The sequence below is a fragment of the Lampetra planeri genome, chromosome 53, assembly GCF_965212315.1.
Source record: "Lampetra planeri chromosome 53, kcLamPlan1.2.h2, whole genome shotgun sequence".
NCBI classification, from domain to species: Eukaryota; Metazoa; Chordata; class Hyperoartia; order Petromyzontiformes; family Petromyzontidae; genus Lampetra; species Lampetra planeri.
Genome location: NC_136159.1, coordinates 7913222 through 7934796, shown reverse-complemented (window position 1 = coordinate 7934796; position 21575 = coordinate 7913222). Strand labels below are relative to the sequence as shown.

Genomic DNA, 21575 nt, shown 5'->3' with positions numbered 1-21575 from the left:
AGTGTGGTGCCTCCGGGCTCTGGAGATCACCGCGAGAAGATCGCAGGCATGCGTTGACAACGATGGCGAACAAGTGGAGACTTTTTGAAGCTATTAACGTACATGTGTTAACATGTTACAGTGTATTATGATAATACACTCTCACGTGTTAAAAAAAATTTGCAGCACCCTGTATATCCGTGACCATATTGCCCATTTGTCCTATTATTATGTATGTTGAACTTCATTGGCACCATACATAGCCAACTCGTGCTCATCGGAGGTGCGGGGGTAGGGGGGGGCACCAAACTAAATACAACGACAACAACAACGACGACGACGACAAGCAGTTCTAAAGAAATGAGTTTTCAATCAAGGTGATTGTCAAAGTGCGTAAGACACCAGTGGCCTTCCTAATACCGCAAGGAGGAAGAGCGTTCCAGACGGCCGCAGGAGCGCGTCGGGAAGCGCTGCGACGAGAGAGAGCGAAGTTGCCGCCCCTCTGCCGTCACGTCTCTCGGCGTCGACCTCGGACACGGGCAGCAGCAGCAGCGTCGCCCGGACGTCGCTCATTTGAATCCGGATGGGATCTGTCGAGCCCACGCGCTCGCACAAAAACAACGACCCCCCCCCCCCCCCCCGTGTAGCCTGTAACAGACTGTAGGGGCAAGTGCTGTTAGCGAGCGCCTATGAAGGCCGGCAAGGCACACGAGGGGGTGGGTGGCCAGCACCACGCCCGGCCGCCTTTGTCTCCCCAGTGGCGATGCTTTTACACACCGCACCAGTTACTCATTTGAGCCCGAGTCGACCTAGGGGAGGCCCAGGACCGGTGCAGATAATCACGACCGGTGTTGGTGGCCGCGAGCGGGAATCGAACTCGGGCCGACGAGTTTCGTTAGCGCAGCCTGAATACAATTAAGACAAATACAAAGATCCCCTCCATATAGCCTTAACAGACAGTCGGGGCAAGTGCTGTTAGCGCGACCGCCCTTGATGCACACACGCCTGCACACCTTGGCTTCATTCAGGGGTTGACATTTCAGCATTTCCGCAACCCACCCAAAATAAAATCCGAGGGCGGCCACCAGCGGTGTTCTGCAGCTCATCGGATTCCTCCGGCGTGAGTAAATATTCCGATTCTGTTAGCGGTCGGCACCACTGGGCTCCCGCAACCCAGGAGGGTCCGCCGGCCGGCGGTCTTCGAATCCCCGCCCCGCCGCGTCCGTTTGCCCACCCAGCCGGAGGCAGTGGGTCGCACCGCAGTGAGTGGACGGCCCAGGCTGGGGAGCGGTGGGGTGCATTGTGGGTAGGCGCCCCACCGCTTCCGAGAGCACGGCGCCGGAGAGCCTCTCTCTCCCATTGGTTCGCTGCAGCGAAGGCTCCTTCCGCCGGCGGTGGCGTGAGCGGCAATTGCGGGGCTGCGCCTTTTATTATTATTTATTATTATTGTTTAGTATTTTATTACAAATAATTACAAATAATTTTTTTTTATTCCACATTATTTATTGTTTTTCTGACACTTTTTTATTACTTCCTTATTATTTCAGATTTATTATTATCTGATTACACTTTATTATTATCTTATTTACTAATTTATTTCTATTAAAAATGAATTGCCACCGCGTCCCTCCTAGGGAGAAGAAGCTGAAGGTCCGTGTGCAGGAGCTGGTGGCGGCGCTGGAGAAGCTGACGCGGAGCAGCGAGATCAGGCACCAGCAGTCGGCCGAGTTCGTCAATGACCTCAAGCGAGCCAACAGGTGACCCCCACCCCCCCCACGGGTGACCCCTTGGAGTGACCTCCACGGGTGACCCCCACGGGTGACCCCTTGGGATGACCTCTTGGGTGACCCCCACGGGTGACCTCTTGGAGTGACCTCCACGGGTGACCCCCACGGATGACCCCACGGGTGACCCCACGGGTGACCCCTTGGGATGACCTCCTGGGTGACCCCCAGGGGTGACCTCTTGAAGTGACCCCCACGCGTGATCCCCATGGGTGACCCCCATGGGTGACCCCCCAGATGACCCCCACAGATGACCCCCATATGACGCGGACGCGAATTGTATATAACGCGATTGAGTGAATGGAACAACGTCGCAGCGTGAGTAGGAATTGCACGGCTGGCCCGGCGTAGCATCATCGCACGAGGCGGGATGCTGCTGGATGCTTCTAGACGCTACCCCCACGCGCCTCGGACTTTGTCCGGCCTGCGTGCGTGTCTCACGTGTTATCATGCACTGTGCGTCACCTCCTGTGTTATATATCGTTTATTGTAACGCGATTTTCCATCACGCAGTGTTCTTCAGGAAAGCGTTGTAGGAGAAACAGACCGTCACCTACGTGGCCGTGGCCTAACCCGAAATTTCAAATGGTGCGATCGTGCACGTGTCCGTGTGTGTCCGTGTGTGTCCGTGTGTGTCCGTGTGTGTCTGTGCGTGTCTGCATGTGTCCGTGTGTGTCCGTGTGTGTCTGTGTGTGTCTGCATGTGTCCGTGTGTGTCCGTGTGTGTCTGTGTGTGTCCGTGTGTGTCTGCATGTGTCCGTGTGTGTCTGCGCCCCTACGCCGCCCCCGCACCGCGCAGCAACCTGATAGCGGCGTACGAGAAGACGAAGAAGAAGTACCAGAGCAAGGTGAAGAGGCTGGAGGCGCAGACGGTGTCCATGGTGGAGCGCCACGAGACGCAGGCGCGGATGCTCAAGCAGCGCATCGCCCTCCTGGAGGAGGAGAACGCTCGCCCGCCCGCCAACGAGACGTCGCTGTGACCGCGGCCGGCGGGTGGCGACCGGCGGGGGGCAACCAACGACGGGATACAGCGGCGGCCGCAACGGCGGCGGCAACACCATCGGCGGCAACACCATCGGCGGCAACCCCGGGGGCAAGAACAGCGGCAGCACGCGGGGCGCCCGCCAAGGACTGCTCGCCGCTCCATCGCCGCGACACGCACACACACACACACACAAAAAGACAAAGATGCCCCCCGTGTAGCCTGTAACAGACTGTAGGGGCAAGTGCTGTTAGCGAGTAGCACCTTATGAAGGCCGGCACGGCACACGAGGGGGGGGTGGGTGGCACAGAGACGCACGTGTTGCCTGCGCTCCCGGGAAACGCGCAACGCTGGGCCAACGCTGGGCCCGTCGCGTCCGAGCGTTGGGCCAATCGCGCGCGGTTCGGATGCGTCTGGCCACCAGCGTTGGCCCAACTTGTTCCGTGTCACACTGAGGGGGGGGGGGCGGTCGCGCGGCCGGCCCACTCACGGAGGTTGGCCGCGGGGTTTTCGAATTCAGAAATCTGCGGCAGCGGGCCCTGGTTCGTCCCAGGGCCGATGTGCCGCTTCCGCAGATATTTCACGTTTCTAAAGTTTTAAAAAGTTGCCAGTCGGATGCGTCCCCTCGCCGCCCCACCGCTGTTGTAGGCTGTCGGGGCGCGCGCTGTTAGCGAACGCCTATTAAGGCCAGCACGGAGCACACCAGGGGAGCGGCGAGGGGTGGTGCCGGCGCAGCGTTGCGGCTGACGCTGCTCCCTCTGGTGTCGATGTTCACCGTACGCCATCGGGAGCTCTTTTTTTTTCAGGCCGAGTGGACGTAGAGGAGGTGCGGGCAGGGTTTGTAGATATAATGGCCACTTTTGCCGTGTGCGGGTTAAGAGACGGAATGCGGGACAAACGGGATTGGATCGCGGTGCGCGAATCGCTGTGATACAGCGCACAGATGCTCGCGTGCAAAATGCAAAAGACAAATTTCCCCCCGAATGGCCTTTGACAGTCCGCTGGGGCGAAATCTGTGAGCGAGCAGCCATTCAGGCCGACACGGCACACGAGGGGGTGGGTGTCCAGCATCCACGCCCGGCCGTCTTTGTCTCCCCAATGCTGATGTTTTACACACACACCGCACCAGGTACTCAATGTCAGGCGCAGGACCGGTTCGGATATTCGTCACTGATGTGGGCTGTGAGCTGGAATCAAAACTCGGGTCGCTGGGTTCGTCGCGCGCTGCGCTAACCGCCGTGCCACCGCTCACGTGCAAACACACGTGCACGCGCAGACACGCGCACATCTCAGCACATGCGTGTGTATTGCATGCATGTGCTGAGATCCAGAGTCCCAATTTAACTGATGACCTGCAGCTCTGTTAACCGGATTTCCAATTAATTTTGTGGTCAAATGAAGTGCCATTTGCTCGATTTAAAGATTGTAAACTCAATAGAAGGTTAAAAAAAATATGTTCCTACGAAAAGTATTCCTACTCGTGAACAAGGTCAAAAAATACACGCATTTATATTTTTTGGCGAGTGAACACACGGAGGATTTGGCGAATACGTCTTTAGTGCGATGTAAGTTCCACCTTTGACAGATCGCATCCGAACAGAAAGTTACTTTGCAATACGCAGAACGCGACAGGTGCCGTCCAATCACAGGCAGCGACGATCGGGAAGTTGCTGTGAAATGCGCAACACGTGACAGGTTCCGTCCAATCGCAGGTGGCTACAATCACGACGTTGGTGTAAAAGCACAGAGCGGCACACAATGGCCAGTTAGTAGTAGCTACAGAGACGCCCGATTGTGAGTATGTCGGGGAAATGCAGCAGTGTTGAAGCGCAAGGCGATCAGTTTAAAAACTCATTTTTGTAAAACTGCTTTTTGTGTATTCTTGGTTCTTCCGGTAAAGTCACGTAGAAGGGAAATAATAAAATTATAAAAATAAAACAATAAAATTCTCACGACGTTTCGATTGCAACACAAGCAATCATCATCCTTGATGATGATATTTTTTTTTCTTCATTATTTTATTATTTCCCTTCTATGCGCCTTTACCGAAAGAACCAAGAATATGAATCCCTGCAGTCACGAAAGCTTTAAATTGCTTTTTGTGTGTTTAGTTTGTCGTCCTTCACCCGCACCTCCGGTTAGCGGTTGGCTACGTACGGTGCGAAAGAAGTTCAACATACCCTATCCACACCTCTGGTTAGCGCAGTTGGTCACGCACGTACAGGCGGTCTTCAGCGGGTAATTCCAGTTCAGTATTTGCCGATATATTTTGCGTTTGTGGGCCGTGAATGCAGGCAAAACGGATTTCTCTCCCCTTTTGGAATGGCATCGCGGGATCTTCAACGTGCCAGTATATACACACACACTCACGCACACACGCACTCACACATGCGCAGTATTAGCCACGTCCTGTTCCGGTGACGCCTGCAAGTTGCAGGGTGTTTTTTTTTAAAGACGTCGTTACTCGCCGCAGAGAACCACGGTGGACGTGAGCGCCGCCACTCTATGAAGAGCCAGCGCCAAAACTGTGCCCCGTGCCCCGTCCCGCGTGGCCTTTCATTCCCGATTCCCGTCCCGTTCACGTCCAACTACGTGAACGGAACGGAATCGGAAACTGAACCGTGCGTGCGTGTACGCCACCGTGCGTCATCGTACGTGTACGCTATCCATTTTTCTTCCGATTCCGTTTTGATGACGTACACGTACGTACGTGTACGTCATATGTCACGTAGGATGACGTATATAACGTATACTGACGACCACGTAGGATGACGTACACATACGTACGTGTACGTCATAGTACACGTACGTCAGCCTATGTCACGTAGGATGACGTACACCGACGATCACGTATGATGACGTACACATACGTGTACATGTACGTCATCGGAACGGGAAAAAGTGTTAACCAGGGCGGCCTGCCGGGTTTCGAGCCTCGAACCTCTGTCAAAAGCGGCAAACCCCTGGGCCGTGTCGTCGCCCCCGATGAAATCACGATCGCGATTGGGTTTTTGTTACGTCGCGCCCTTTGCGTTCAGGGTGTCCTCGGCCATTGTAACTTTCGTCAACTTGCGCGACGAGCGTTCGTCTGCGTTTAATCGCGCTGCAAACGGAACTGAAAGGCTCCTTTCGGGGAGAAGGAAAAAAACGGCGGAGATATTTCCCCCACGTCCCCAACGCAGAGCTCAGTCGGTGGTCAACTCGGCCGCGAAACGCCACATCTCCGGCGTCTCCGCATTGCGGCTGCCTGCGATCCATCGTTGCGGAGGCAGCGGGCGAGAGGGATTGGTGGATCACCGCACCTTCCCGTCGGCGTCGAGGAGGAGCCGTAACCCCCTTGATCTCGCCAGCAGAGGGCAGTGCAGCAAAGGGTGGACCAATCTCCACCACTATTCCATCCGTACGGGGAATAGAGCGTTGCTCCCTCGCTCACACGCGTGGGTTTTTTCTCCGGGTGATTCCGGTTTGCTCCCGCGTGCAGAAATAAAAACCACTCGCAACGTAAATCGGCTGAGACCGTCTTAAAATAAAATAAAAAAAATCCCCAATGTAGCAGGATCCTCCTGAAACGAGTCACTGGAACTCGTTTTGGCTTTACTGGATGCATGGAAAGATGGATAAGAAATGAATAGCAGTGGTCGTATTAATATTCTGATGCCAGCTTTCGCTGTGGGCATGGAGTGCGTGCAACACACAACGGGGCGGGCACGTCCTCGCGGAGAGCAGCGCTTGTAATTAATGTAAATATCAGCCTCGACTTGCAAACCAACTTTTGCACGCACAGGAGTATGCAAGAGATTCGTAGGAAGTCATTTCAAGTTACGCGCGTGTGTGCGCGTGCATGCGCGTGTGTGCGTGCGCGCGCACGTGTGTATGTGTGTGCGTGCGCATATGTGTGTGCATGCGCGTGCGTGCGTGTGTGCGTGCGTGTGTGCGTGCGTGTGTGCGTGCGTGCGCACGTGTGTGTGTGCGTGCGTGCGCATGTGTGTGTGCGCGCGCGTGCGTGTGTGCGTGCGTGTGTGTGTGCGCGTGTGTGTGCGCGTGTGTGTGTGCGTGCGTGTGTGCGTGCGTGTGTGCGTGCGTGTGTGTGTGCGCGTGTGTGTGCGCGTGCAGCGCTCGGCAGGGCGAGAAACGTGCATCTCGCGACGTGACGATTGACGAATCGGGAATGCGTTCAATCTCTCGCGCGTACGACTCTGCGCCCGCGCTCGTATCGTGATCACGAGGATCCATCGTGCGGCAGCAGCGGTGCGTCTCCCCCCCCCCCCCCCCCACTTTAATGCACGTCGCGCAATCGTCGCCACGTCCTGAGCCGATGAATCCGTCCGGAGCTTCCGCAGTGCGTGCGTGCACCGCAGGGAGCTGCAACAAGACCAGCCCGTGTGAGCGAAGTGGACGCCACGGATCCCTTCAAGTGACCTCTGACCCACACAGTGGAGACCGTCACGTCTCCTGCGCTTGAGACCACAGGCCACTGACTGGGTTCGAACCCAGGTGGAGGTTAGCCGGCTCAGCGCTCCGAGGCTGCAGGGCAGCAGATTCCCACAGGAACGGCCTCTCCAAGCCGCCTCTCTCTTTCATTCGCAGTTTCGGCAGAGCAGAGTGCATTTCTGCACATTTGGCAGATGCTACGGAATTATATAAATCTAAGCACGCCATATAAAACAAAAAAATTATAAGATTCCCCCTAATAGCCATGCAAACTCCTGGGGCAAAGTGCTATTAGTGAGCATCTTGTCTTCCCAATGCTGATGCTTACACACGCGCACCAGATACTCATTCAGTGTTAAATGGTTTCCTGGTGTGAGCGTGTGTCGGCATTGGGTGTGGGGAGCGGTGGTGCAGCGGTTAGCGCGACGCTGCGCCACGAAACCGGCGACCCCAGTTCGATTCTCGCTCACGCAACCTGTCATGGGCCTCCTCTAGGTCGACTCAGCCTCAAATGAGTACCTGGTGCGGTGTGTAAAAAAAAACATCGCCACTGGGGAGACAAAGGTGGCCGGGCGTGGTGTTGGTCACCCACCCCCCTCGTGTGCCGTGCCGGCCTTCGTAGGTGCTCGCTAACAGCACTTGCCCCAACAGTCTGTTCAGGCTATATGGGATGGTGTGGATCTTTGTCTTGGTAAGCATCGGGTACTCTGTCGAGGTTAACTCGAATTGGGGCTTGTCCAGGGCAAGTCAGACCCCCACTTGCCGCCGATGACCGACGTTCGCCCTGGGCAGGAGTCGAACTCACGTCAGCGCACACACACACACACGTGCATCGACCGGTCTGTGTGACGACTCTTTTCATAGTGGGACACTTGCAGACGTGGCTGCTTCATTGTTATGTAGTTGTACATATATTTTTTATAAGACGCCTTTATGCAGATCATAGCGTATATATGTGTGTGTGTGTACTTTCTGTCGGGGAGGGTTGGAGGCAAGCGGATGCAAGCGGATGCAGAGATGCCAACTTGGCTCGTAGTGACGCGTTGTTAACGGTTCCGAACCAAAGTGGCTTCATTTCGCAGTGGTCTGTCCCTCTCCCATCCTTCGAATCCCCCCCCCCCGCCTCTGTAAGATGGGCCGTGTCAGCGATATGAAACGCCAGGGCTCTGGGTGACGAGTCCAACGCCTTGCTGAGCAATCGACACTCCCGCTTTGGATTATTATTTTTGCTTTGCCTAAAACTTGGAGTGCCGTGGCGACGAGATGTTAACTACCTCGCCTGGTATGCAGGAGGTCGTGGGTTCGATCTCCCGACCCTGACGATGCCTGCTGTGTATTTGGAGTTTGCGGTGTCCGTCTCTCTCTCTCCGTGGCCGCGTGGATTTTTCTCCCGGGTCCTTCGCTTCCTTTTCTTCCCACGTCCACATTTCGAGTCAACGTCACCACGCATTGGCTGCTGATGCTGCTAGAAATGTCCTCGTGATGATGATGATGGTGGTGGTCCGCCACTTCGTCTGAGCTATTATTTGTGATAGCCAGGTCGCAGATGCATAGCTCAGTGGGCCTTACCTGGTTAAAATAAAATAAAATTCGCTTATCTTCTTGGTTCTTTCGGTAAAGTCACGTAGAAGGGAAATAATAAAGTAATAAAAAGTAAACATAATAAAATAATGTTTTATTTTAATTATTTTATTATTTCCCTTCTACGTGACTTTACCGAAAGAACCAAGAAGATGAATCCCTGCAGTCACGAAAGCTTTAAATCGAAAATTAAAATTCGCTTAGTTGAAGTTGAAACAAATCTGCAGCTGGACTTCCACTTTGCTTCCCCGTCTCTGCTGAAGCCCTCTCGTGACGGCCTTGCAGACCTTCCCATTGGCACTGGGCCGCTGGAACGCATGGCCCGGCGCAAGGAGATGACCCTTCTCGGAAGGCCTGAGCTCAGATGTCGCACGGCAAAGTTGTTGTCGAGCCCACGTGCCCAGTAAACGTGCAGTGTCGTGGGGGGGGGACAAACGTTAGCCCAACGTTGGCGCAACGTTGGCTCCTTGGGCAGTCGGCGTGCGTCAAGCTCTCTGGCTCACGCGGCCGTATAGATATCGCTCCCGTCTCAAACTTAAAAGCCCGTCTGCTTAAATGCGCTCACACCTTATCCCCCCCCAGCCACCCACCCAAAGACAAGGGGGTGCTTCAACTATATTTTAATGAAGTATAATTAATTAAAATAAGTGCAATTGACTGAAATGTTGCATCATAATTAATTAAGTGTAATTAAGTATAACTATCATGAATGAAATTATCAACATTTAATTATTTTAATGACAATAATTGTAATTATTTTAATTAATTACAGTTCATTCAAATGAATTATAATTATCAACTAAAGTTACTAATTAGAATTACGATTATGATTATTATAAAAAAAAAACTTTCTGCCGAGGGTTCAAGTTCAAATTCATTTATTAGGTAGAGCCCTGTGAGCCATTTGGCTCTTGAATCAGGTGCAACCGCAACAAACAAAAACATGAACAAGAAAACATCTTCAAGTGACTAAGTGCAAACTGAAAATCCAGGAAAAAATTGCAAAAATTCCAGAAAAAAGCACCGTACACCAACGCTGTGTGCAAAAATCCCAGTGGGATGCAAGTCAAACAACAACAACCACAAGACAACTTAGATTAAGGCCATCAGTCTAACTCCGTACTACAACAAACAAACATGGCCCAACAAAAAAAGTTTTTTAAATCACCAAAGTAAAGCCATAAAAGCAATGTAACAGTGATCATAGGAACTGTAACCGAATATTCACAATAAACGACAAACAACATGTACCACAAACCCTGCAGCCATAGCTGGCTGCATGAGTCACTCCACAACATCAGAAGCATCAGTCGGAGTATCACATGTTTCAATGCACCTTTAAGCTCAGTGTGGCCAGCACCTCCACCGCCACTTTGCCGACGAGATTCAAGACGTCGTCCACGTATTTATACATTTATGTGTGTATATATAATATAATATTTATATCTACGTATATAAATGTTTATATATTTGTAATAAATATTTAAATATTCATATATTTATATTCATATATTCATTTATATATAGATATAAATGCACACATGAATATATAACTATATAAACATTTGTATATTTTCAAATGTAAACACATTTATATATATACATTCATAAATATGTATAAATACACATCAATAAATATTCACGAACAAAAAACGAGATGTCGCTATTAGTTGTTGTCAAGGCCGCGTGGCCGGTGAACGTGACATGACCTCGAGACCCAAGAGGATGAATCCCTGCAGGTCGCGAAAGCTTCAAATTAAGACGTTTTAAAACACGTAAGGCTTTCGCGTCCAATGTTATTCATAATATAGGTTTTTGGGTTAGATCGCGTTATTTATGTGTCGTAACCCTCCACCACCCGACACGGCGAACCAATAAAACACGTGTCACGTTTACAAAAGGACAAACTAATTCACTTCTTTAGCCCACCGGTGTGTTGAAGAGCGAATCAACATCAGTGAATTATTTTGTCCTTTGTCAACGTTACACAATTTTTTTACTGTTCGGCCGTGTCGGGTGGTGGAGGGTTACGACACATTTATAAATAACGCTATCTGACCCAAAAACCTTTATTATGAACACGATGTATTAGTTGGCTTCTTTGCTGCTGCTGCTGCTGCTGTTGTTGTGAATGAGCGGTGGGCGTGGTGGTGAACTCTGCTTCTGTCTCGTCTTGCTGCTCGGCGCCCTCGTACGGGAGAGAGGGAATTTGGTGGGGCGGTGTGTGGGGGGGGGCTTGTGTGGGTTGTTTTATAAATAAATAAGTAAACGATGACAACATTTGCATCTTCCTCAAGAAGTTTGGGGGGAGGGGGTCAGGTGGGGGGGGGTCAGGTGGGGGGGGGGTTCTCATCCGACAAGTCGTCACGCCACCCCGCCGATCCGTCGATCCTCCTGCCCGGCTGTTGCCGGAATAACGCGTGGTGGTGGCGGTGGTGGTGGTGGTGGTGGCGGTAGTGGCGGTTGTGGTGGTGGTGGTGGTGGTGGTGGCGGTGGTGGTGGTGGCGGTAGTGGCGGTTGTGGTGGTGGTGGCGGTGGTGGTGGTGGTGGCGGTGGTGGTGGTGGCGGTAGTGGCGGTTGTGGTGGTGGTGGCGGTGGTGGTGGTGGTGGCGGTGGTGGTGGTGGCGGTAGTGGCGGTTGTGGTGGTGGTGGCGGTGGTGGCGGTTGTGGTGGTGGTGGCGGTGGTGGTGGTGGCGGTGGTGGCGGTGGTGGTGGTGGTGGTGGTGGCGGTGGTGGTGGTGGTGGCGGTGGTGGTGGCGGTGGTGGTGGTGGCGGTAGTGGCGGTTGTGGTGGTGGTGGCGGTTGTGGTGGTGGTGGCGGTGGTGGTGGTGGCGGTAGTGGCGGTTGTGGTGGTGGTGGCGGTGGTGGCGGTTGTGGTGGTGGTGGCGGTGGTGGTGGTGGTGGCGGTGGTGGCGGTGGTGGTGGTGGCGGTGGTGGCGGTGGTGGTGGCGGTGGTGGTAGTGGCGGTTGTGGTGGTGGTGGCGGTGGTGGTGGTGGCGGTGGTGGCGGTGGTGGTGGCGGTGGTGGTGGCGGTGGCGGTGGTGGCGGTGGTGGTGGCGGTGGCGGTGGTGGCGGCGGTGGTGGCGGTGGTGGTGGTGGTGGCGGTGGTGGTGGTGGTGGCGGTAGTGGCGGTTGTGGTGGTGGTGGCGGTGGTGGTGGCGGTGGTGGCGGTGGTGGTGGCGGTGGTGGTGGTGGCGGTGGTGGTAGTGGCGGTTGTGGTGGTGGTGGCGGTGGTGGTGGTGGTGGTGGCGGTGGTGGCGGCGGTGGTGGCGGTGGTGGTAGTGGCGGTTGTGGTGGTGGTGGCGGCGGTGGTGGTGGTGGTGGCGGTGGTGGTGGTGGCGGTGGTGGTAGTGGCGGTTGTGGTGGTGGTGGCGGTGGTGGTGGTGGTGGCGGCGGTGGTGGTGGTGGTGGCGGTGGTGGTGGTGGCGGTGGTGGTAGTGGCGGTTGTGGTGGTGGTGGCGGTGGTGGCGGTGGTGGTGGCGGTGGTAGTGGCGGTTGTGGTGGTGGTGGTGGCGGTGGTGGCGGTGGTGGCGGTGGTGGCGGTGGTGGCGGTGGTGGTGGTGGCGGTTGTGGTGGTGGTGGCGGTGGTGGTGGTGGTGGAGGTGGTGGCGGTTGTGGTGGTGGTGGTGGTGGCGGTGGTGGTGGTGGTGGCGGTGGTGGTGGTGGCGGTTGTGGTGGTGGCAGTGGTGGTGGTGGTGGCGCACACTGAGTTCGCGGTCCAGAGTTCTCCGGGTCGATCCGGCGCTGGCAGGTAACCCCACAAAGACCCACAGAGAGCCACAGTGACACAGAGACCCATAGAGACCCATAGAGACACGTAGACACACACAGTAACCCACAGTGACCCACAGAGACACACAGTGACCCACAGAGACCCACAGTGACCCATAGAGACCCATAGAGACACACAGTGACCCACAGAGACCCACAGTGACCCACAGAGACACAGAGACACGTAGAGACACACAATGACCCACAGTGACCCACAGAGACACACAGTGACCCACAGAGACACACAGTGACCCATAGAGACACATAGAGACACACAGACATCATACACATCGAGGTGCAACGGTTGGCGCACTGGGCCCACGGTCCAGAGGTCGCCGGGTGGATCCGCTCGACCCGGCACGGCAGGTGAACCCATAGGGATCCATAGAGACACATAGAGATGCATAGAGATGCATAGAGATACATAGAGATGCATAGAGATACATAGAGACCCATAGAGATACATAGAGACCCACAGAGATACATAGAGACCCACAGAGATACATAGAGACCCACAGAGATACATAGAGACCCATAGAGATACATAGAGACCCACAGAGATACATATAGACCCACAGAGATACATAGAAACCCACAGAGATACATAGAGACCCACAGAGATACATAGAGACCCATAGAGATACATAGAGACCCACAGAGATACATAGAGACCCATAGAGATACATAGAGACCCACAGAGCTACATAGAGACCCATAGAGATACATAGAGACCCATAGAGATACATAGAGACCCACAGAGCTACATAGAGACCCATAGAGATACATAGAGACCCATAGAGATACATAGAGACCAATAGAGATGCATAGAGACACATCGAGATGCATAGAGACCCATAGGGATCCATAGAGACACAGAGAGACACGGAGATACAGTGCGTAGCAGTGAAGCCACAGCAGTGCAATTGTGACCATCATCATCACGGTGACTAGGAGATGTTAACTACCTCGCCTGGTATACAGGAGGTCGTGGGTTCGAGCCCGACCCTGACGTCTGCTGTATATTTGGAGTTTGCGTGTCTCTCTCTCTCCCCCGGTGGTCGCGTGGATTTTTCTCCGGGTCCTCCGGTTTTTCCCTCCACGTGAACGTCTAGAATATTTGGCTACTGCTCTACATTTACGCGTGACAAGCCACTTCATTGACCTATCATTTGTAATAGCCAGGTCGCTTCTGAAAAAGAGCTCTACATTGCGCAGTGGGTCTTACCTGGTAAAATAAAAACAATAGTTTATACTTTCGGTAAAGTCACGTGGGTAGAAATAAAATAAGTAAAATAAAATAAGTTTTATTTCCACCTACGTGATTCAATAGTTTACAGTTTTGTTTGTTTGTATAATACAGCCCTGGACTCCCATCAGTCCCAAATGGGTGGCGTAAAACGACGGCTTCATTAATTAGTCGCGTGACGTGTACTGATGTTAGGGGCCGTCCGTAAATGACGTCACGCGATTCTGTACGATTTTTGACCCCCCCCCCCTCGTCACACGGCGTCACAAAAAGTCAGACCCCCCCCCCCCTCAAATATGACGTCACAAAGCTCTGCCCCCCCTCCCTCCCAAAAAATAAAACATGTTTCAAATCGCTTTAAACTATTGTCATTGTAGTGCGTATTTAATGTGGCGCTGCACTCTGATGTTGTAGGAGAAACCATTTATAAAAAAAGTATATTTAATTATTAAGTAGAACGTGTTGTCTATATTGATTTAAAGTTGCGCATTTTTACGTGACGTCACATTTCTCAAATCCCCCCAGGTGCGTGACGTCATTTATGGACGGCCCCTTAGCGTGTCCGTGGCATTACGTCTGAATGATTAAGAGCAGTGGTTCTTAACTTTCACCGCATCCTTCATTCGTTAACAAACAATTATGTCAATAAATGCACAGGCCTTGATGAAACAGAGTAGAGTTAAACTTTCGTTGCCCGTGCTTAAATTTGTGTTTCGATGATTTAGCTTAGAAATAAGTAATATTTAAAAATATGTTTTATTTAAAACACGCTTTAATGAAATGTACCGTACTCGTAATGGAAGAACTCCACGAGACTCCAGGAAGTGGCCCCAAAGCTTGCCATAACGTAAGGGACCTTGGCCAATTGCAGCCAACGTCAGTTTACCATGAACAAGCCGAAACATAACATATAAAAAAGAATGTTAAAATTTTTTATGATATAATATAGTATTGTCATCAGTATGACATAAGTATACGAAGTTTGCAGTCGATACCACATTGGGAAGTAGGTTAAAATTTAGTTACAAGATTTGAGGATACAACAACAGACAGTGAGTTAAATAAAAGCGTGTAAAATGTTATAAATATATGTTTTGGATTTTTTTATGATATAATATAGTCTTGTCATCAGTGTGATATAAGTATACCAAGTTTGCAGTCGATAGCACATTGGGAAGTTGGTAAAAATTGAGTAACAATATTTTTTTTGAGGATACGACAACCGACGGAGTTGATTTAATTTTTTCGATTTAACAGGTCCCTGCGGGGTGGGCTGGTAGGAACGAATAACCAAATAATATAAACATAATGTCTTATTACACTTGTTTAGCCAGGAAAGCCTCACTGAGTGTAAAGGTTTTTGTAGGGTCCTGCCAAGTGTTTGCAGTAGGGGGCGATGCTGCTACACCTAATCGGACGATACGAAGCGAGAGTTTGAGGCCTAGTTCTAGGCTTTAGGCCTAGCTGTAGGCTTTAGGCCGCTGTGAGTTAATTTTTAATTTAAATGTTTTCATTATTAATGTATAATTATTAAGGTAAAAGCTTTAAATGTAAATGTTTCTATTTAAAAACATCAGGGAATGCAACATTGTTAAACATTAACTCCCTTTCACACACGCGGGGGTACGATACGAAGGGAGAGTTTGAGGCCTAGTTCTAGGCTTTAGGCCTAGCTGTAGGCTTTAGGCCGCTGTGAGTTAATTTTTAATTTAAATGTTTTAATTAAAAGCTATCTCAGGGAATTATAAGGGAATGCTACACTTGTTTAGCCAGGAAAGCGTCACTGAGTCTAAAGGTTTTTTTTAATTAAAAGCTATCTCAGGGAATTATAAGGGAATGTTACACTTGTTTAGCCAGGAAAGCGTCACTGAGTCTAAAGGTTTTTTAATTAAAAGCTATCTCAGGGAATTATAAGGGAATGTTACACTTGTTTAGCCAGAAAAGCGTCACTGAGTCTAAAGGTTTTTGTAGGGTCCTGCCAAGTGTTTGCAGTAGGGGACGATGTTGCTACACCTAATCGGACATCGGACGGACGGACGGACGATATAATCTATTGTAGGCTGGTTCATTTCGTTCCTACCAGTAAAACTTTCGTGACTGCAGGGATTCATCTTCTTGGTTCTTTCGGTAAAGTCACGTAGAATGGATGGGCATAATGACTTTAAACCCCTCGCCAAACCTCCTACGCATTTCACAAGTAGTACTAATCGCATATCTGCATTTTCCATAAATATGCTAAATTCCTCTTGATATGCAAATTATTTTGTCAAGACGCTTTTCGCCCCTCCATCCCAGCATAAATAGTTGCTCCAAGCCTGGGGCGTGCCATTCAGACTCTGTCTTCTCGACAGACCTGTTCTCCACCTGAGGATGGCTGCTTGCGTTGTGGCCGAAACGTCGTGAGAATTATTTTATTACGTTTTTATTTTTATTATTTTATTTTTATTTTATTATTTCCATTCTACGTGATGGAGTTGAGTTAAATAAAAGCGTGTAATAAAAAAAAGCATTTACGGCCGCGTCTCGCAGCCTAGGATTGGAAGTTTGTGTCGTGCACGCAAAGTATGGCAATGATTGTATCGAGGGACTAATTGATTCTTATTATAATTCAGGGGCCACGTGTAAGCTGAATCAGATGTTTATTATCCGAGTAAATAAACCCATTGAGCTACGCGGCGTTTTTTTCAAGGGCGACTCGTCCAGCAGACATACACGGCAGCGAGAGTTATTAAACAAGAGCTAATTAACAAGAGTTAATAAACAACAGATATCAAATATGAAAAATATAAAGTAAATAAAACCATGATGATGCTGCTTCTGCTGCACCAGTGCTGGGCTCCGACCAGACCGATTATTATCGGTGGATCTCTCATCGAGTCTATGGGTCTCTCTGTGAGTCTATGGGTCTCTGTGTGAGTCAATGGGGTCTCTATGTGAGATTATCGCTTTCTGTGAGTCTATGGGATTTCTACGTGAGATTATGGGTCTCTGTGAATCTATGGGGCTTTATTGAGATTATGGGTCTCTGAGTCTATGGGATCTCTATATGAGATTATGGGTCTCTGTGTGAGTCTATGGGGTCTCTATGTAAGGAAATGGGTCGATTTGCGAGTATCTGGGTCCCTATGTGAGTCTATGGGTCTCTGTGTGAGTGTATGGGTCTCTAAGCGAGTCTATGGGTCTCTGTGTGAGTTATATGTGGTCTCCATGTCTATGGGTCTCTGTGTGAGTCTATGGGTCTCCACGTAGGTTGAACTTCTTTCGTACCGTACGAAGCCAACCGTGCGAATCAGAGCAGATTGGATGCTTAATGCGCCTCTCTGCTGGAGGGAAGCGCCGCTGATGATGATGATGAAGTCATAGTTTGACAAAATATTGTGGCTGGCTGCGTAAAAAAATGTCATATTTCCTCCGTCATTTAAGGGAGTGTTAGTTGAGGGGAAACTCAGCTTTGGGTTTTGACTAAAACTTGCCTTGGGAACCCAAACATCCTCGATTGAAGCCACTTAAACGCTGTGTTTATTTGTAACATGACCTAGCATTCCATGGACTAGTAGAGACGTCACATTTTATCTACTTATTATTTTTTGTTACACACAGGAAAGCCTCGCCAAAACTCACGACTCGTTTCCAAGAGGGACACGTAGAAACACGAAGAGATACAGAGACACATAGAGATGCATAGAGGTGAGCTGTGTGGCTTGCAATAAGGGAAAGTGCCTGAAGAGAGAACCCAGCACGCATGCGGCGAGACATCATACAGACACCTAGAGACACATGAAGACACAGATAGACACAAAGAGAGACACAGACACAGAGAGAGACACATAGAGATACATTGAGATACAGAGAGATACATAGAAACAGAGAAATACGTCGACACATAAAGATACATATAGAGAGATACATATAGACACAGCGATACATAGAGACACATAGAGATATATAGAGACACATAGAGACACATAGAGATGATTTGAAGCTTTCGTGACTGCAAGGAATCATATTCTTAGGTTTTTTCGGTAAAGTCAGGTAGGTAAAACATCAAAATTAATGAAAATAAAATAAAACAAAAAATCACGACGTTTCGGAGGCAACACAAGTCTCCGTCATCAGGTGGGACCGTCACAGCCGAATTAGCTGCAGCTAATTTTGATGTTTTACCTACGTGACTTTACCGAAAAAACCTAAGAATACATAGAGATGAGTTGTGTCTGCTTACAATACGGGAGAGTCAGGGCTGGATGAAGATTTGTAGGCCCCTGGGCTACAGCTACTGTGAGGCCGCCAGTAACATTTTCAAAAGAAAAACAAAGTTAAAGAAAAAAACTACATTTTTACAAGACTAACAACAAACAAAATTCAGCATTCACAAAATGAACTTTTTCACTTCATCCCTGGAAGCCCTCGTGCCTTGGTGCGGCCCTGCTGAGAGCACACCTGCACAGAGACCTGGCAGCGAGAGGGACGGGAGTTGGGGACGGGCGGCATTGCCGCTCAAAAGCTCGGCAGAGATTCCAAGCCCCATCTGCTGTGATGCCATTGCCTGGACATCTCTCAGCCCCCCCCTCCCCCCGGTTACTATAAAGTGTTGTATACCGATAATTGGGTTTTTACCCTTTTATCTGGCAACAAAACTGACACCTTTTTTACGAGGAGTCATGTTTGCATAGACCACAATACCTGCAGTCATAATGCAAACAAAAAACATGTTTTCATTATGACTGCAGGTATTGTGGTCTATGCAAACATGACTCCTCGTAAAAAAAAGGTGTCAGTTTTGTTGCCAGATAAAAGGGTAAAAAACCAAATATATTTTTTACCGGCAAATGAGGTACCAATGGTGTTGTATACCGGTCAACCCATACGATTTACTCTGCATTCTTGCGCAGGAACATTGAGTTTTTAGGTCCACACTGCGCGCAGCCGTTTCAACACGGACAAGAACAACAACATCATCATAGGGCAACAAACTAACACAAAGTCGTTGGAGAGGTTTTTCTGTGTTGATTGTTTTACAGTTACAACAAGAGTGTGGGCATCCACATATCAAGCAAGCATCAGCATGCACGATCACTGACTGTCGCATAAGTAGCGTCATTGACACCAATTATCAAAATTAATACGTTAAACAGTTTTTTTATTTAATAACATCATTTGTGTCCATTTGTTTGTGTTTCTCCCTTGTGGTGGGACTTTGTAGGATGAACGTTGAGATGTATAAGGGCACGGGGTGACCAATACGGTGTGAATGGGTCTGTGATAAGGTAGGGCACTGATAAGGGCTTGACGGGTTTGGTGTTGAGTAGCCTTCACCTGCTTAGCTTCCGAGATTCCGACGAGGGGGAAAACAAACGTGCCGTGTCACAGATGTCTCTAAATGCCCCCCCCCCTACACGTATGCACTATGCATGTTGAACTTGTACATGCATGTGCATGCATAACGCGCGTCGATTACCTAATGAATAAACCCAACCGGTAATGGATAGTGTAACATTGTAATTCATATGACCGCATTATCCCCCTCTGGTCTCTCTCTCTGTTTGTGTCTGTCTTTGCGTCTCCGTGTATTGTCTCTCTCTCAAATGTCACACTAATTCAGCAATCCTTGGAAGAACGTAATCAACCAGGCTATGTGTGTTGACCGACTCTCTGTGTTGCATTGCATTATTTTCCCAAATGATACTAAGTTTGTTTTATTAAGTTTATTTTCTCTCTCTGTGTCTCTGTGTTGTCTCTCTAGTATTTCCTGCAGCCACGAAAGCTCCAAATCTCTCATTGACATGCTCATTTCTCTACCCCCCCCCCTCTCTCTCTGCCCCCCTCTCTCTCTATTTAAGGCCTCGACACAGATGCGTTGTTTCTCTGTGTGCCTATGTGTGTCTCTCTTGGTGTGTCTCTGTGTTATCTCTCTCTGCTTGTGTGTCTGGGGGGGGGGGGGACTAAACGGGCGCGGCACGGGCTAGAGAAGAGATGGAGTGATGTGGTACAGGAGGACGTGGAGCTGAGTGGACTTGCCGATGACTGGTACCAGCGGTGTCAAGATCGGCCTCAGTGGAGGAGGCTCGTGAAGGACGCTACTGGGCAGTTGGAGGCAGTCGCCCTACAACAACAACGGAGGGCGGAGGAGCGACGCTCACAACAACGAGGGGAGCGCCGGGTGGCTAAAGCACAGCAAGTTGGTACAGTAGGGGGCAAAGGTGGTGCATCAGCCAGTCATCTCGGTCATCTCGGTCAGTCGACCCGTGGCACCTGCTGGGTCTGCCCCGTGACCTCCTGCCAGCGGGCGTTCGACACTTCACGTGGCCTCAAGGTGCACATGGCCTGGCACAAGCGTCGTGGTGACGTCACCGCCACTTAGTGGCGAATGGCGGTTGTTGTTGTTGTTGTCTCCGTGTGTGTTTTGTCTCTCTCTCAAATTTTGCAATCTTTGGAAGAACGTAATCAACCAGGTAGGGTGTTGACTGTTATGTTATCCGACTCTCTGTGTTGTATTACATTATATTTCTAAGTTTACTAGGTTTGTTTTTTCTCATTCATTTGTACCTGATGATGATTGCTTGTGTTGCAATCGAAACGTCGTATGCTATTATATAACTTATTTTCTTTCTACGTGACTTTACCGAAAGAACCAAAAAGCAAACTTTATTATTAACTATACTATTAATATTGTAAACTAAAACTAAATTATTTATTATAATAAACTAAACTATTGATTATTATAAACTTTAACTAAACTATTTATTAATATAAACTAAAACTAAACTACGTATCATTATAAACTAAACTATTGATTATTATAAACTTTAAATAAACTATTTATTATTATAAACTAAAACTAAACTATGTGTTATTATAAACTAAAATATATTATAAACTAAACTAATTATAAACTAAAACTAAACTATATTCTTGGTTCTTTCGGTCAAGTCACGTAGAAGGGAAACAATAAAATCATAAAAATATAAAACAATAAAATTCTCACGACGTTTCGACTGCAACACAAGCAATCATCCTCAGATGTGAAATGTTTTCTTGCTGTCGATTTCACACCTGATGATTGCTTGTGTTGCAGTCGAAACGTCGTGATAATTGTATTGTTTTATATTTGTATTATTTCATTGGAGGTAAGCGCCAACATAATAGAAATAATAATAGAAATAAAATAAATTACCTACGTGACTTTACCGAAAAAAACCTAAGAATATGAATCCCTACAGTCACAAAAGCTTTAAATAAAAAAATAAAACATTTTTATTTTACTCGGGAAGGCCCCACTGAGCCATACAGCTCTCTGTCAGAAGCGACGTGGCTGTCAGAAACGAGAGTCGAGCAAGTGGCTCATGAGCATCATGATCATCATCATCGAGTGGAGATGCAAGGCAGCAGCCACATCCTCTGAACGCGTGGACGTTCCCCAATGTGAAGGGAAAACCGGAGGACCCAGAAACAAAATCCACGCGACCACGAGGAGAGAGAGAGACACGCAAACTCCAAATAGCAGGCAGCTCGTGGCCTTCATCCAGCAGTGGATAATGAGGCTATGGGTAGGTCTTCATCCAACAGCGAATCGACCATGACATGATGACGAAGATTAAGGCGAGGCCTTAATGCAGCAGTGGATAGAGAATGACCGCCGACAACTCGGGATGACTTCATCCAGCAGTGGATAAAGAGTGGATAATGAGGGTATGGGTAAGTCTTCATCCAACAGCGGATCGACCATGACATGATGACGAAGATTAAGGCGAGGCCTTAATGCAGCAGTGGATAGAGAATGACCGTCGACAACTTGGGATGAC

General features: G+C 49.4%; 1 protein-coding gene across 1 annotated transcript in view; it reads left to right on the top strand.

The window, feature by feature from the left end:
• The window catches only part of LOC144734814 (colorectal mutant cancer protein-like), a 35385-nt gene extending 29096 nt beyond the window's left edge, over nucleotides 1–6289 (top strand). The window contains exons 13-14 of the mRNA XM_078617195.1: nucleotides 1614–1736; nucleotides 2562–6289. Of these exons, the coding sequence (XP_078473321.1) occupies nucleotides 1614–1736; nucleotides 2562–2742 (304 nt within the window). The 3' untranslated portion in view covers nucleotides 2743–6289. The remainder of the gene's footprint in view (nucleotides 1–1613; nucleotides 1737–2561) is intronic.
• Nucleotides 6290–21575: the final 15286 nt, after the last annotated feature.